Here is a 15878-nt window from a genome sequence, read left to right as displayed (position 1 = left end):
ATTCCCTTTTAAGGCCTTAGAAGGTGAATGAGGTGCCTCCTTCCTCTCTAATCTCACCTCTCTTTAAATTCCCTCTTACTCTCTAGATCCGAACCACCTTACACATAGTGCGCTTTCCCTGGCTTCTGGGCCAGTGGACAGGCTGATCTCTGGCTTCACTTTTCCTTCCTTGCCCAGCCCTCCTGGTCTGGCTATCCTTTCTACATCTTTCAAGGCTGAGGTAAGATATCACTTCTTCAGAGACATCTTTCTGGTCCCCTGGTCTAGGTGAGGTCCCCCGTGTGCGCTCCCCAGCACCTGTGGCTCCCCTTTGGTAGCACATTTAGAACTCAAATTTGCAAACTCCACGAGGGTAAGAATGGGGCCTATCATCTTCACCACTATACCTCTAACCCATGGCACTGTGTCTTGTCCAGGGTAGGACTACATATATTTTCCTTATATATTTTCTCTATAATTTTCTCTGTTTTTTCTTTCCCAACCAAAGTAAGAATAATGGAACTGGACACCATGCTCCATTTGATTTGATTCTCATCTTTCTCAAAGACCAAAATGTGGATTCACTACAAAAGAACTGAGGATTTATTTCTTCATTTATTAGAAGGTGTCTGTAGCTCTTTAATAGAGCAATAGGGACTTTTTAAGACAAGGTACATTGGTCTGTAAATCCCTTAATCTCAGGAAGACATTTTTAATTACTTTGGGACACAACGTGCTGGAAACAGAAAATCACCATTAGAAAGAAGTCTTCACGGTCCACCGACACTGGCAGAGTTGATATCCTGTCCTTGCCTGAATCTCTTGTTGGCATGCTTAGATGAGCACAGTTAGGGAAGGCACTGCCAGCTGCACAAATGCAGGCTGAGGCCCTTCCCAAAGGAGGCCTCTCTCTGGAAATCATTTCTACTGTTTCAGAAACTATTATGAGTCTCAAGATCTTAGATCTAAACAGTTCCTTATATAGAATTCAGTGAGCCAAATGATCTCTAATGGACGTTTATCATTTAGCTGCTCAGTGCCCAAATAGCCTTCTTTTTAGGGGGCAATGCAAGACAGGCGGGAGGCACAGCCTTATCCCCCATTTAGAAAGGTGGAAGGGCACAGCTAGAGTGAGGGCAGGCCAAGCAGATATTCCTGCTGGGAACTTAGAATCACCACATTAAGGTGTAAGATACATGGAGAGAGAGATTTTTTTTCACCTCCAGCAGTGTGGCCTGGTTGTAAGTGGCCTGTGGTAATGACCTCGAGAGCAGCATCCTTAAAAGACTCACTTCAGCAGAATTTCCTTCCTGGCTTCTGAGCTTGGTTCCCCAGCCTTCCTGGGATTCAGTGAGCTATCTGTTATTTCTCTAATAAATTCCTTTTCATTTAAGTCACCCAGATATCTGTTGTCTGGAGTTCAGAACTCTGGCAGGTAAATCCAGAATCCAAGCTCCCACCAGGCACATCACTAGAATAGTCAGCATTATAAGCAAGGAAGCTGATTGTGATAGAAGGAGACCTATGCCTGGTGGCTAACAGGCTTTAAGTTAGAAAATCACTGAACTCTTCAGTTTCCTCCTGTATAAAATGGCAAGGTGATCATCTTCCTACCTATCCTGGATGCTATGAGAATCAAATGAGATAACATTCATAGGAAGGGACTTGATACATAGAAATGGTGATGCGAATGTAAGGGTTATGAGGGCTTAGCTAGCAAAATAGGTTAGAGGCAAAACCAAATAGGGGGCTTCCCTGGTGGCGCAGTGGTTGACAGTCTACCTGCCGATGCAGGGGACGCGGGTTCTTGCCCTGGTCCGGGAGGATCCCACATGCCGCAGAGCGGCTGGGCCCGTGAGCCATGGCCGCTGAGCCTGCGCATCCGGAGCCTGTTTTTCGCAACGGGAGAGGCCACAACAGTGAGAGGCCCGCGTACCACAAAAAAACCCAAACAAAAAAACCAAATAGGAGCTAAAAATCAGTCTACTTGCAGACGAGGATCACGCCTTCCTCACAACCTGAGATGTCTCTGCAAGGATTCCCCTTTATCAGGGGTCACCTGTGATAGAGCATTTTCAATGTTTATGTGGAAAAGACTCAGGATCGAGTTTTAGTTCACCCTTTGAGACTTGTATAGGGACTCTTTATCACCTAAGCATCTTTTTGGAAGAAGAGTATATATTATAAACAGAGTTTTAAGCAAACATCATGTATTTAGCATTTAGTATGTAATAGAATATTTAATATTTGTCTGATCTGTGGGAGTTCCTACTAGTCAATTAGGAAAGAATCTGTCTGATTTGGAAAATACATTCTGTTGGTCGGAAAGCTAAAAGCACTAAGATATTCTGAGTCTTCAGGAGAGAGCGGTTCTTTAGGCCATGAGTTCAGATGAATACAACTTAGAGGAGCCCTAGGATTCCTAGCTGCCTTCAGAGAAGTTAATGAATGAATGTCTTCTTTCATTCATTCATTAACATTTGCCCGGTAGCTGGGTTCTGTATTAATCAATGGGACATAGAGATGCTAAAACACAGTCCCTGCCCTCAGGGGAAGCTTTGGAGGATCTAGATGTTGCTTTTAAGTCTCCTCAATTTTAGAATCTCTGTGTATGATGGCTTCCTATGGTGGCTCATATTTCTCCTTGTAAATAGTTTATTATTTCAGGCATTTATGTTTTTCTCACTAACTGGACTTAGAGTGCGGACAGCCTTAGACATAAGCAAACTGCCAAGTTAAATTTTCTTTCTGAAGGCTGGCATTGCAGAAAGAGCATAGCTTTGAAATCAGAAGCAATGGTCATTCAAATGCCACTGTCATTGCTGATTATCTGTGTGATTTTGGGCAAATTACTGAAGTTCTCTGAGCCTTCAACCCAACAAGGTTATTGTTAGGATTCAGTGAAGTCATAATACTTGGTGCTAAGCAGATACTCCAAAATATGAAGCATTTTCTTCCTAATTCTCCACTGTTCCTGCTTCCTCGGAGTCTTTTTTGGGAAGCTTTTCCTCCAGAAGCCTTCCCGCATTTCGCAGGCTGGGCTAATGACAGCCTCTCCTTTGTGCCCATGTGATCCCCTGAATTTACCATTAACACTTTCCATGTTATTGTGGAAATAACCTATTTATGTGTCTGTCTCCCCTTGTGAGGCTATATGTTTGCTAAGGACACAATTATTATTTTTTTGCCTAGTAGTTTTTGCTGCTTAGTGGATGCTTAGGAAATGTCTGTGGATTGGTTTTATGCAAATAGGTTAATAAATTGTATGTACAGAATACTCCTTATCTAATGTTCCACGTGCCACCTCTGATTTGCACTACTGTTTGAGGAAGATCTTTCTAGATTGAGGAGGATAGTTCCTCTGTCTTAGGTTTTTGGTTTGCACTCTCCCTACCCCATCCCCTGAGCTCTGCAAATGATATTTTAATGTGAAAATGTTACTTCTCCCAAATAAAACACCTGCATGTGTTTTTCCAGAGTTTAGTTTAAGGCAGAATTTCTAAAAGTATGTCCAGTTAGGTAGTAACTCATATTCCAGGGGGAAAAAGATTGTTTAGTTAAGTAAGGTTAGAAAATGCTTTGACAGCATTTCTTTATTGCTGTAGAGATTCTCAGATCCCTTTATTTGATGATGAACCTTTCTTTTTTCATAGAGCATTTCACAGATCTGGTATTATATAGAAATATCACTTTGAGAAAAGCTGGAATTGGTATCACTGAACTGAATTTCAGACTTTTGAAGGCTGCTTAAAGCTGAGTCCTTGAGTAGTTGTCCTGTGGGTCATCTGTTAGAGGTCTGACTTTACATGTTTCCCGATGTGCTAGTTTTGCAGCATGTCTGCAAGTTGTGAAAGATATATATATATATATATATATATATATATAGTGCTAATGACATTGAATAAGCAGTACTTAAGAAATGTACCAGAAAATAGCATGTTACATTTTCTTCCCTACTATTTCCATAAAGTTTATTGAGTTTATTCATTTGACAGGTATTACCAGCCAGATTCTATGTCAGAAAATAGGGATGCTTCTTAAGTGTAGCCTGGGGCACTCCATGAGTTCTCTGGTCCCTTTTAGGTATTAGAAGGCCTTGGGTTCATTTTAAGTTCCTCTGCAGAGAAAATTCAGTACATGCACAGGCCCGTGGAAGAAGTCCCACATGTATCAACCTGGCCATTCCTTTTGTTAAAACAAGGAAACACTTCTGTGTAGATTGTCTGTAGAGAAGTGCTGTCCTGAGTCCTCTTGAGTGACCCACAACTGTGATGCCTAGAGGACCCCATCTCCCCACAATCCGGCAGCTGGGGCACTGTGGTCCTTCATCGTATGGGCTGCTGTGAAGTTGTATGTGCCAAGTGGCTAAATATTTTGAACATGACAGGAGGGAAAGAAAAAACCAGGGTGGTCGGGGTGAAAGTGAGAGTAGGGAAGAGGCCAGCGAGGTCAGCAAGGGCCAGACCCTGTGAAATTTTGTAGGCCATATTAAGAATTTTGGATTTTATCTTCACAACAACAGAAAACCACTGAAAGTTTAAGGGGAGAAACAACATGATCACATATGCTTTTTGAAAGGCTCACTCTTCCCAAAGTCTGCAAGTTTGTATGTGATGGGGGATGTGTGTGTGTATCCTGGACAGTCTATATGAAAAAAGGATTTATAGGGCTGCAGTAGGCCCTGCTGAATCCCTGCCCTCTGGTGAGCGGGCCAGGGGTCAGCCTCGATGTTGGGGCTGTGAAGCTGAGGCTGAGGAAAAGTCTGTTCACTGGCCATACTTCACTGTGTTTACTTGAGGTGTGGGCTCTGAGTTGGGCAGAAAGACAAATCCAGTAAGGTGGGGAGACGTCTGAGTGGGCTTCAAAATTGAGAGGCGAGTGCCAGAGCCAGAAGAGTCAGTGAATCTAGACAGAATGGGGGTCAGTGGAGAGAGCAATGCCTGGACCAGGCACAGAGGTTTGGGGAGGCAGCCTCCACGTGGTTTCTGGGCCAGAAACCTGAATTTAACTGGTCAGGGTTAAGGCAAGAAGTCTTCATCTTTTCAAAAACATCATCAATTCCACTTGGTTAGATTTCACTTACAAGTTGTTTAATAGGGTGCCCTGGCTGATACAGGACCCTGAGTTTTCCGAAACCTTGATGAGAAGCAGGGGGCAATGTGGGGACACACAAAAATTGTATATCGTCTAGTGTCTTTTTTAAAAAATTGAACTATATTTGATTTACAATGTTTCAAGTGTACAGCAGTGATTCAGTTTTATGTATACATATATATATTTTTCAGATTCTTTTCTGTTATAGGTTTTTACAAGATATTGAATATAGTTCCCTGTGCTCTACAATAGGTCTTTGTTGTTTATCTATTTTATATTTAGTAGTGTGTATCTGTTAATTCCCTATTCCCAATTTATTACCCCCAACCCCTGACCTGTCTAATGTCTTTTAAGCTAAAGGTGTTCAGTATTCCCTTCAGCAAATACTGTTTCTTTGAGCAAAATTATAAGACAGGCCCTTGGTTACAAAGGACAGGTCTACCCATTTTCTTTGGGGAAGCTGTAAAATCCCCATTAACCCAAATGCAGATGTTAAATCATCTCAGTTTGGAAATATATACTGTTGTGTTTAAACTTGTGTTGGTCTGTGAGTCTTTTTGCTCTTCTTTTGTTGGGAGAGGTGGAGTAGGTGGAGCTCAACCAGAAAAAACAAAACAAAACAAAAAAACAACAAAAAAAACACTCTCTGGCCAGGATAACCAGAGCTGGGACTGATGCTTGTCCCTGGGGGAAGGGTGGAGGTTTTCCTGGGGTTTGAGTGACTCCAAGTGTTGAGGATGAGAGGAGAGAAACTAAATGTGCTAATTAGGTGAGAGACTTTGTAAGATTTCTAGTTTAAGCTGTTGTGCTTTTGGAAACAAGGTGACAAAGCAACACAGAGTGGGGAGACGGCTCTTGTCCTCACCTCTGCACAGTCCTCAGAGCCTCTCTGGAAGGCAGGTTTCAGGAACACTGAGAAACAATCCCTTAAACAGAAACCCTTGAGCACTGAAAACAATGAAAACAAGAATCCTCCATGGGGCTGGGAACAGAGCTGGAGAGGAAGGACATGGCCCATATGGCATGGTCACTGGAAGGGATGGGGTTGGTAAGCTTTTAAGAGGACCACTTCAGGGAATTAAAGAAATAATTTGGGGGGCTTCCCCGGTGGCTCAGTGGTTGAGAATCTGCCTGCCAATGCAGGGGACACGGGTTTGAGCCCTGGTCTGGGAAGACCCCACATGCCGCGGAGCAACTGGGCCCGTGAGCCACAACTACTGAGCCTGCGCGTCTGGAGACTGTGCTCCGCAATGAGAGGCCACAACAGTGAGAGGCCTGTGCATCGCAATGAAGAGTGGCCCCCGCTCGCTGCAACTAGAGAAAGCCCTCCCACAGAAACGAAGACCCAACACAGCACCCCCCCAAAAATAAATAAATTAATTAATTTAAAAAAAAAAGAAATAATTTGGGACTTTGTGGGGCGGGGTGGGCAGGAGGAGGGCTGGATTTCACTGGAAGGGATTAAGAGTTGTCATTTGAGGTAACAATATAAGGGTGACTTTACCAGTACCCCAGGATGGTGAAGAGTTTATATAGTGCTCGAATTCCAGTTGAGTAACTTGACAGTAAGGATCTAACAAAGAAAGCCTGCATGGCTCTAAACATGAAGATAGGAAGGAAACCTGAGAATTAGTGAAACGCCCAGATGAACTGTGACTTATTTTCACTCCTTCCAAATCACAATTCAGTTTGAAAATTCACAATTACCTATTCTACCTTCACTGCAACGGCTGCAACATTTCACTTCTGGCCACACATATTCCCGACTACGTATCTTGGAACAGAGTGAGTTAAATACTTAAAGTCCATCAAGAGTGAGTTTTGGGGCTTCCCTGGTGGCGCAGTGGTTGAGAGTCCGCCTGCCGATTCAGGGAACACGGGTCCGTGCCCCGGTCCGGGAGGATCCCACGTGCTCCGGAGCGGCTGGGCCCGTGAGCCGTGGCCGCTGAGCCTGCGCGTCCGGAGCCTGTGCTCCGCAGCGGGAGAGGCCACAACAGTGAGAGGCCCGCGTACCGCAAAAAAAAAAAAAAAAAAAAAAAAAGCGAGTTTCGGAGTTTGCAGGGTCAGCTAGGGTGATCTTTTTTAGACTCCTGAGGATTGAACAGACTAAAACTGCTTGGTGAGACAGAAAAGGATCTCTTTGTAGTGGTATTGCTTCTGCATGCTCTGCTCCGTATATATACATTTTTTCATAACAAAGCACTGAAACAAATAACAGAAGCATTTCTATCTTTCCCTCTGCAGAAAGAATGCCCGAGGAGGCTACTGTACTAGTTAACGTGATTGCATGCTGAATGCCCTAAATTCTTCTCCACAAATACCTCAAGGAGATGGTTCAATTATTGGATAAGACTTTCTATAATAAATCCCTGAGAGATAGAATACATAAAGGAGAAACTGGAGAGAAAAGATCACTCACAATACGTGTATGGAATGTGGCCTCAGGTGACGATTTTTTTCAGCATCTTAACTACTTTAGTTCTATAGCTCTGGTGGGGAGGGGGAAGTGCAGGATAAATCCTTGCAATGGCGCCTGGGAATCCTCCATCTTCAGGTTGCAATGCAAAGTGTTTAGACAATATATGAACACTAGATGGCGCCCATAATCTTAAAACATAGTAAAAGGCTAGTTGCCTTTTCTGTATAGGCGAGTGTGACTATCTTGTCGGAAAACAGTCAATTATGGGAACTATAAACATATCTACTCAAGCATTTCCCACTACTGGGGTCCTATGAGGTGCTCCTTATGTAATGGTTTCGTGGTCAAATACGTTTGGGAAAAACCATATACTTTATCTGCCTCTAAGGAGATTCCCAATGTACACTGGTAAACAGATGTTTTCGAAAAGCCCTTCAGTGAAGAAACCTGCTCACTAGGGAACCCTTTCTCTCAGTAGCAACCTAATGCAATCCTGCTGTTCCAATATCCTGTGAACTCACTTTGGGAAATGCTCATCTAGTCCAAGCCCTGCCCCAAAGAAGGAATGGCTCAAACTATCTAAAAGAGGCTTTCCTTAGACATGGTTATCTGACACACTTTAAAAAAATCAGACACATTCTTAAGGCAGAGTAGTTAGTAGTAATAGTATTGATTGAGTACTTAGAGTGTGACATGCTCTGTTCTAAGTGCTTTCTTCTCTTTCCTCAGTTTGCCATCTCTATCTCTACCTATGTTAGATGCATTGATATACAGTTGGCCTTGGATTTGCAGTTCGTTGAATGCACGGATGCAAAACCTATTGATACGGAGGGCCGACTGTATACATTGTGCTATGCCATTTTATATAAGTGACTTGGGCATAGTGGATTTTGTTATCAGTGGGGTGTCCTGGAACCAGTCCCTCGTGGATACCGAAGGACAAGTGGATCTGCTTTTAGGCAGTAAGCATTTTGAGATTAGTCTATTTATCTCATTCATCTTTGAGATTTCAATTCCTAGTACAGAACCTGGCACATAGTAAACCATTAATAAAATATCTAAAAAGGTTCTATAGGGCTTCCCTGGTGGTGCAGTGGTTGAGAGTCCGCCTGCCAATGCAGGGGATGTGGGTTCGTGCCCCGGTCCGGGAGGATCCCACATGCCGCGGAGTGGCTGGGCCCGTGAGCCATGGCTGCTGGGCCTGCACGTCCGGAGCCTGTGCTCCACAGCGGGAGAGGCCACAGCAGTGAGAGGCCCGTGTACTGCAAAATAAAATAAAATAAAATAAAAAAATAAAAGGTTCTATAGTCTATATGGGAGAAAATTCTGGGAAATAGGAATGGACATTATATCCCTAATTAGAAAGGTAACTGTCTATTATACAATTTCCTTCTTTATGGAGACCAATTGAGACCAGCGATCTACCCTCCAGCTCTCTTTCCTGGGGATTCTATTTCTCTAAACTTACTGTGCTGTTGTTAGCATAGCATAACTTATTTGCAAATTAATCTTACATGACTTAGAAATCTATGTATTGAATTTATTTATTTATTTAAATTAATTTACTTATTTATGGCTGTGTTGGGTCTTCGTTGCTGTGCACGGGCTTTCTTTTTTTTTAGTTGCAGCGAGAGGGGGCTACTCTGCATTGTGGTGCATGGGCTTCTCATTGTGGTGGCTTCTCTTGTTGTAGAGCATGGGCTCTAGGTGCATGGGCTTCAGTAGTTGCAGCACGTGGGCTCAGCAGTTGCGGCATGCGGCCCCTACAGTGTATGGGCATCAGTAGTTATGGTGCACGGGCTTAGTTGCTCTGTGGCATGTGGGATCTTCCTGAACCAGGGCTCGAACCCGTGTCCCCTGCATTGGCAGGCAGATTCTTAACCACTGTGCCACCAGGGAAGCCCTATGTATTGAATTTTTTTTAAAGGTATTTTAAAATTTATTTTGGTTGCATTGGGTCTTCATTGCTTCACGCGGGCGTTCTCTAGTTGTGGCGAGTGGGGGCTACTCTTCATTGTGGTGTGCGGGCTTCTCATTATGGTGGCTTCTCTTGTTGTGGAGCACGGGCTCTAGGCGTGTGGGCTTCAGTAGTTATGGCACGTGGGCTCAGTAGTTGTGGCTTGCGGGCTCTAAAGCACAGGCTCAGTAGTTGTGGTGCACGGGCTTAGTTGCTCCGCGGCATGTGGGATCTTCCCAGACCAGGGCTTGAACCCGTGTCCCCTGCATTGGCAGGCAGATTCTTAACCACTGTGCTGCCAGGGAAGTCCCTGTATTCAATTTTTGTTTAGAGTTTTTGTTCTTGTGTTTTCCAGGAAGTTATAACTTATCCTTACATGTCCAGTGCAAGCTGTAGGTGCAAAATATTATCCTCCATATCCCATTGTTAATAATTCTATTCTGTCATTTTTCTTTCCATATTGTAATAATGTTTGAGCTTCTCAAGCCTGTTTATTCTTTCCCTGCAGTGTTAAACCAATGAAATTCCAATACTGAGCCTTTAAACTAGACACTTTCTAGCCACAGTTTTTATAAATTTTTACAAGCTAAAAAGGAGAAATGTTCCCTTTTTCTTTTCAATTGCAAAAAGCAGATGATATTGTCATTGTTGAACAATTTTTGCAAATGTTTTACTTAAAAGACAGATATGATATTTGAACTTCAGAGATTTTTATGTTCTCTGAATTGTAATCTCTAAGAAGACTATAATTCTGATTGTTCGCCTTGCTTACTCTGTGGTCCTGGCAATAATATTTAAATGGATACATCTACTTCTAAAAGCAGAAATACTTGGGAGTTTTCTTTGTTGAGCCATAAGAAGGTTATTGGCCCATCTCTTTTTCTACCACACACATAGAGGTTAAAACAAAGAAAACCCATGGCTTAGTGGATTTCTCATTTAAACAGAGTTAAAAAGTCTAATATCCTCTCTGTGCCTCAGTTTATTCATCCTTCAAATGAGCATAATAAGGCACAGCGTTGTTATAAGATTAAATTAGCTGTAACTGTGTCTGACTCAAAGCACCATGTAAATATTAGCTTGTTATATAGTTCTGTGTGTTCCTGAACGTGGTGTGCACACAGAGCAATGTGTACAAAGACGTTGCTGAATGAGACCGTTGTCAAGGTTTTGAAGAGAGATTGTGCTGTGAGGAGAAAGAATACTGATTTTGGGTCAAGAGACGTGCTTTTTTTTTTTTGGTACGCGGGCCTCTCCCGTTGCGGAGCACAGGCTCCGGATGCGCAGGCTCAGTGGCCATGGCTCACGGGCCCAGCCACTCCGCGGCATGTGGGATCTTCCCAGACAGGGGCACGAACCCGTGTCCCGGTGGACTCTCAACCACTGCACCACCAGGGAAGCCCCAAGAGACCTGCTTTTGAGTCCAAAGTCATAGTCAGTAGATGTGGAGCTTTGGACAAATCATTTAGCCATTCTGAATCCCCTTCCCCTGATATGGAAAGTGAGAGTAATAATAACATATCCTGACACTTAAGATTTCTTTGAAGATTCCCAGAATCAATGTATGTGAAAGTGCTTTGTATCTGGGAAAGCGCTATGACAATGTGAATGCTGATTGTGATGAAATGACAGAGTGGTCCCCCAGTCTACAGTTTTTTTTTTTCACTGCACGTTGCGGTGTACGGGATCTTAGTTCCTGGACCAGGTATTGAACCTGCACCCCCTGCTGTGGAAGTCTTAACTGCTGGATGGCCAGGGATGTCCCCAGTCTACAGATTTTGAGCCAGGAGGAGGAAGTATGTTCTAGAAAGTATTTTAGAGTCAGTCTCCCGGGTTATAGTGACTTTCTTTTTTTTTTTTTTTAAGTTTTTTTTTTCTTTTGATGTGGACCATTTTTAAAGTCTTTTATTGAATTTGTTACAATATTGCTTCTGCTTTATGTTTTCGTTTTTTGGCCTCGAGGCATGTGGGATTTTAGCTCCCTGACCAGGGATTGAACCTGCACCCCCTGCATTGGAAGCCAAAGTCTTAACCACTGGACTGCCAGGGAAGTCCCTATAGTGACTTTTTAAGGCATCATTATTTTTAATTCAATACTTTTTCATCAATAAACGTTTTTTGAGAGACTGCTCTGTGTCAGGCACTGTGCTAAATGTTGAGGATACAAAATCATTAAAACAATACAGAATTTGCTTTCAGGGAGTTTTTTGTAACTTTGTAGAGAAAGACAGGTGTGTAAATAAATATGGGTGATGAGGTTTAATAGCTTATTAAACCTTTTAAGTTATATCTTATATATATCATTTAAGTATAGAAGAAGTAGGTGGGGCGAAGTAGTTGAAGGCATGACATTGGGTGACAGAACAAAGGCCTGGCATGGGACCTACCCTATTTATCCCATACTCAGTCTTTCCAGACATCTGCTCATTGATGAGTGAGAAGGAACCTGCATGTGTGGGAGAACCACAGAAACACATAAGGCAGGGCCATGCATGCAGACCACTGGACACTTTGCTTAGGTCAACTGACTACATTATACAGGTAAATCATGTGTGCATGGGTAGGAGTTGGAGTGATGGTTAACAAATATAAGGTCACTTGGAAAATTCTAGCTATAAAGCAAAAGCAAATTTTTCTAAGTATACAATCAAAACCACAAACTAAATGCTTCATTGAGTTGTGAATGATAACCTCAGCCATAGAACTGGGCTCCTTATGTAATTCTCTATTATTATTTGCATGATTGCCAAAACTGCAGTATGGGCATGAACACTCACAATGGATTTAACTACTTATCATAGAGTTTATCCCAGGGAGGTAGCTTGATGTAGTAGAAAGAAGCAGTCAGTAGATATTCAAATAGAAGAAAGGACTTGGAGAAGAAAGGAGGAGGGAAAGCACGATGGAGGGAAAGCACGATGGAAGGAAAGATGGATGGCAGGAAGGAAGGAGGGAGGGATGAGGGGAGGTAGGTGGTGGGCATTAAAACTGAATATTTAAATCCCAGCTCTGACTCTTTAGTTAGGTTAACTCTGACAAGTTACTTAACCTCTCTGAGCCTTATTCTTTTCATCTGGACATGGGGCAGTACCTTTCAGGGTGATTGTGGGAATTAAAAATTACTTTCATAAGATGCCTGGTAAATAAGTGCTTATTAACTCATTTCTAGTAATTTTTGTATTTAGGTAAATGGTCATGCTGCTACCACTTATCAATGTCACCAAATTGTATATAGCACTATTTTATACATTATTCTTACACAGTTATATGCAACAAACTATATACATCATAAAGATACAGTTTTTAGAGTATAGTGATGGATTTTGAAAGAAATTTGGCATTTTGAAAAATAAGTAATATACCTAAAGAATGCATGCTTCTCAGTGTTCTATTGGATGCAAATATGTCTCAGAAAATCTAAATGAGAACACTAGCGCCTTTACCTATATCTGAGGGAAGTAACATGCTTCAAACACCTGAACACCATTTAAATTACAACATGCACCTGAAGCCATAATGCTCTCCTCCACTTTTCCTTTGTAATTAAGGTGCTTTTGGAGTTATAACTGGGAGTGACTTTCTCTCAAATGGTGTCAGACATGGAGGGAATAAAGATTAAGAAGAAATACTCACAGATAGGATCTGGTCTCCTCTCTGGAGCTCCCCACTCAGGTCTGCTGGTCCACCAGCCAGAATGAAGGATACAAAAATACCTTCTCCATCTTCCCCGCCCACGATGTTGAAGCCCAGGCCAGTGGAGCCTTTGTGCAGGACCACCTTGCGGGGCTCCCTGTAGAAACAAGTGGAGAGCACAGTTCATAGGGTGGCCCACTCAAGATTTACATTGCTTTTACTTTCACCAGGTTATATGACACCAGCAATTAATTACCTGTGAAAATGGCTTCCCCAATTATGATAAATTTGCATATCAAAAAGATGCTAATATCAGGGCAGATGTCTGAACTCCTCACTGTAACAAATGCCAAAATGCCATGCAAATTTATTCCTTAATTCCAAAACATTTTCTTAAACTAGACTTACAAGTTTCCTTTGTTTAAAACATCTGTTCTTGTAATGAGCACCAGAGTAGTATTCAGTAGGATGGATGTATCCAAAAAGAGGGAGAGAATTTGGGGGACAAGAGACTAGACTGAATAGGTCAGACCATGAAAGATCTTAACATGCCAGCCTGTGGGTTTGTTGTCTGTTTGACTGTTAATTAAAATTTACTCTGTAAGCAGTGGGGACTCACTGGAAGATTCTGAGGCATGAAGAATATTTAAATCCATTTTAGGAAGATTAACAAATGACCATAATATGATTGATGGAGTTGGAAGCACAGATATGATGGGAGACAGGAAAACCAGTGAGGATGTTGTCCAAGTAATCCACGTTTGTGGAAGGGGCAGCCTACCCAAAAGTGATGGCAGTGATAATGAAAAGAAAGGGTAACATGAGAGAGGTAATTTGAAGGGAGGAACAGAGGGTCCAGAGATTGATTCAGGTATTGGAGGAGGAAGGAAGAACATCTAAGTAATTGGCAAAAGAGGGGTAGGTAGGTCATGAGGATGAGTATGATTTTGAAATGCTCAGTTCCAGGTACTAGTGGGACATCCTTGTGGAGATGTGCAGAAGCAGTTAGAGACAAAGGATAGGAATTTAGGTTCTCAGAGAGGACTGCAAATTCAGATTTGATGGTCATCAATAAAAGGATGAGAGATGAAATCTTAAGGCAACAGTTCATTGAGTTTGTGTAGAAGCTGGAGAAATATGGAATGTAGAATTGTAAAGGATCTTAGAAGTCATCTAGTTGAATTTTCTCTATCAGTAGTTTCAAAAAATGTATTCTGCAAGCCTTAGGTTTGACCAAGGTGCTTTTTGTATCACCCACCCTCCTCTCCCAGGTATCTCAGTTCCAATCATTAAAGGTTCCTCTTCTATTTTCCTGCTCTTAATGATGTAAGAATGGCAAAGAGCCATGCAATATATTTTTATACTAATGATTACACAGATCTTGTTCTTTGCTATCACATTTCCTTGCACAAAGAGATGCATTATATCTATATTTAACCTTATTATGAGGAAGGATTTATAATGTACATCAGAGCTTGGACTATAAGTAATATGTAATAATGCTATGTATTAAGAGTTAATTCATTTTCTTCTGCAAATACTTTGTAAGCACCTACTATGGCAGGAACTGTTCCAGCTACTTGGAAAGTTTGTAAGCAAAACAAAAATCCCTACTATTCTAAGCATACATTCTGATGGGGGTAGACCACTAAAAAGAAATAGATGCAATAAATAAGTTTGTTATATAGTGTGTTAGAAAGCAATAAATATTTTGAGAAAAAGAAAAAGTAGAGCAGTGTAAAAAGGATAGGTGCTTTCAGGGATGGGCCTGGGCAGGATTTATTGAGAAGGTGACAGTTGAGGAAAGACTGAAGGGGTGAGAAAACTAGTCATATGATATCTGAAGGAAACATTCCAGCCAGAAAGAATAGAGGCCCTAAGGTGGGAGGGTGCCTGGTGTTGTCAAGGAAGAGCTAGGAGGCCAGCGTGGCTGAATGAGTGAACAAGGGAATGAGAATGGTAAAAGATGAACTCAGTGTACTCGTTTTCTATTAATGAGTAACAAATTACCACAAACTTAGTAGTTTAAACCAACACCCACTATTATCTCACAATTCTGTAGGTCAGAAGTCTGGGTGGGTTTGTCTAGGTTGTCTGCCTAGGATTTCTTAAGGTTGTTATCAAGGTGCCAGCCAGGCCAAACTTTATTGGGAAGCTCTGGGGAAAAATCCAGTTCCATATTTAGTTAGGTTGTTGGCGGAATTCAGTTTCTTGTGGTTGTAGGACTGTATTACATATATTTTATCATAAGGAATTGGCTCATGCAGTCATGAATGCTGAGAAGTTCCAGGATCTATAGTTGGCAAGCTGGAGACCCAGGAGGGCCAATGGTATAACTTCTAGCTAAAGTTTCAGTCCAAAGTTAGGAGAAGACCAATGACCCACCTCAAAGAAAGAAAGAAAGAGCAGATTCTCTCTTACCCAAACTTTGGTTTTATTCAGGCCTTGGATGGGTTGGATGGGGCTACCCATACGAGAGAGGACAATCAGCTTTACTCAGTACACTAATTCAAATGTTAGTCTCATCCAAAAACATCCTCACAGACTCACCTAGAATAGTGTTTAATTAAATATCTGGGCACCCTGTGGCCCAGTCAAGTTGACATTTAAAATTAACCATCAGTCTTAACAAAGACTGAGGTCCCTGTTTTCTTGCTGGCTGCCAGTTGGAGGTCTCTCTCAGCTTCTAGAGGCCACACATTTTCCTTCCCATGCGGCCCTCTCTATCTTCAAGCTAGAAATGGTACATTGAATCCTTTTCATATCTGGAATCTCTCTGGCTTGTTTTTCTGCAAT

The 15878-nt window shown here is 42.1% G+C and overlaps 1 protein-coding gene across 6 annotated transcripts in view; it reads right to left on the bottom strand.

The window, feature by feature from the left end:
• The window catches only part of DLG2 (discs large MAGUK scaffold protein 2), a 1227261-nt gene that overhangs the window by 354191 nt on the left and 857192 nt on the right, over nt 1-15878 (bottom strand). For all 6 annotated transcript variants that reach the window (XR_014294598.1, XM_082627349.1, XM_082627348.1 and 3 more), the window contains one exon: nt 13083-13239. Coding sequence is in view for 5 of the 6 variants with exons in the window: in XM_082627349.1 (XP_082483475.1) it covers nt 13083-13239 (157 nt within the window). In the remaining variant the exon portion in view is untranslated. The remainder of the gene's footprint in view (nt 1-13082; nt 13240-15878) is intronic.

This window comes from Mesoplodon mirus, assembly GCF_964341445.2.
Source record: "Mesoplodon mirus genome assembly, chromosome: 7".
Taxonomy (NCBI): Eukaryota; Metazoa; Chordata; class Mammalia; order Artiodactyla; family Ziphiidae; genus Mesoplodon; species Mesoplodon mirus.
This window is presented reverse-complemented; position numbering and strand designations above follow the sequence as displayed.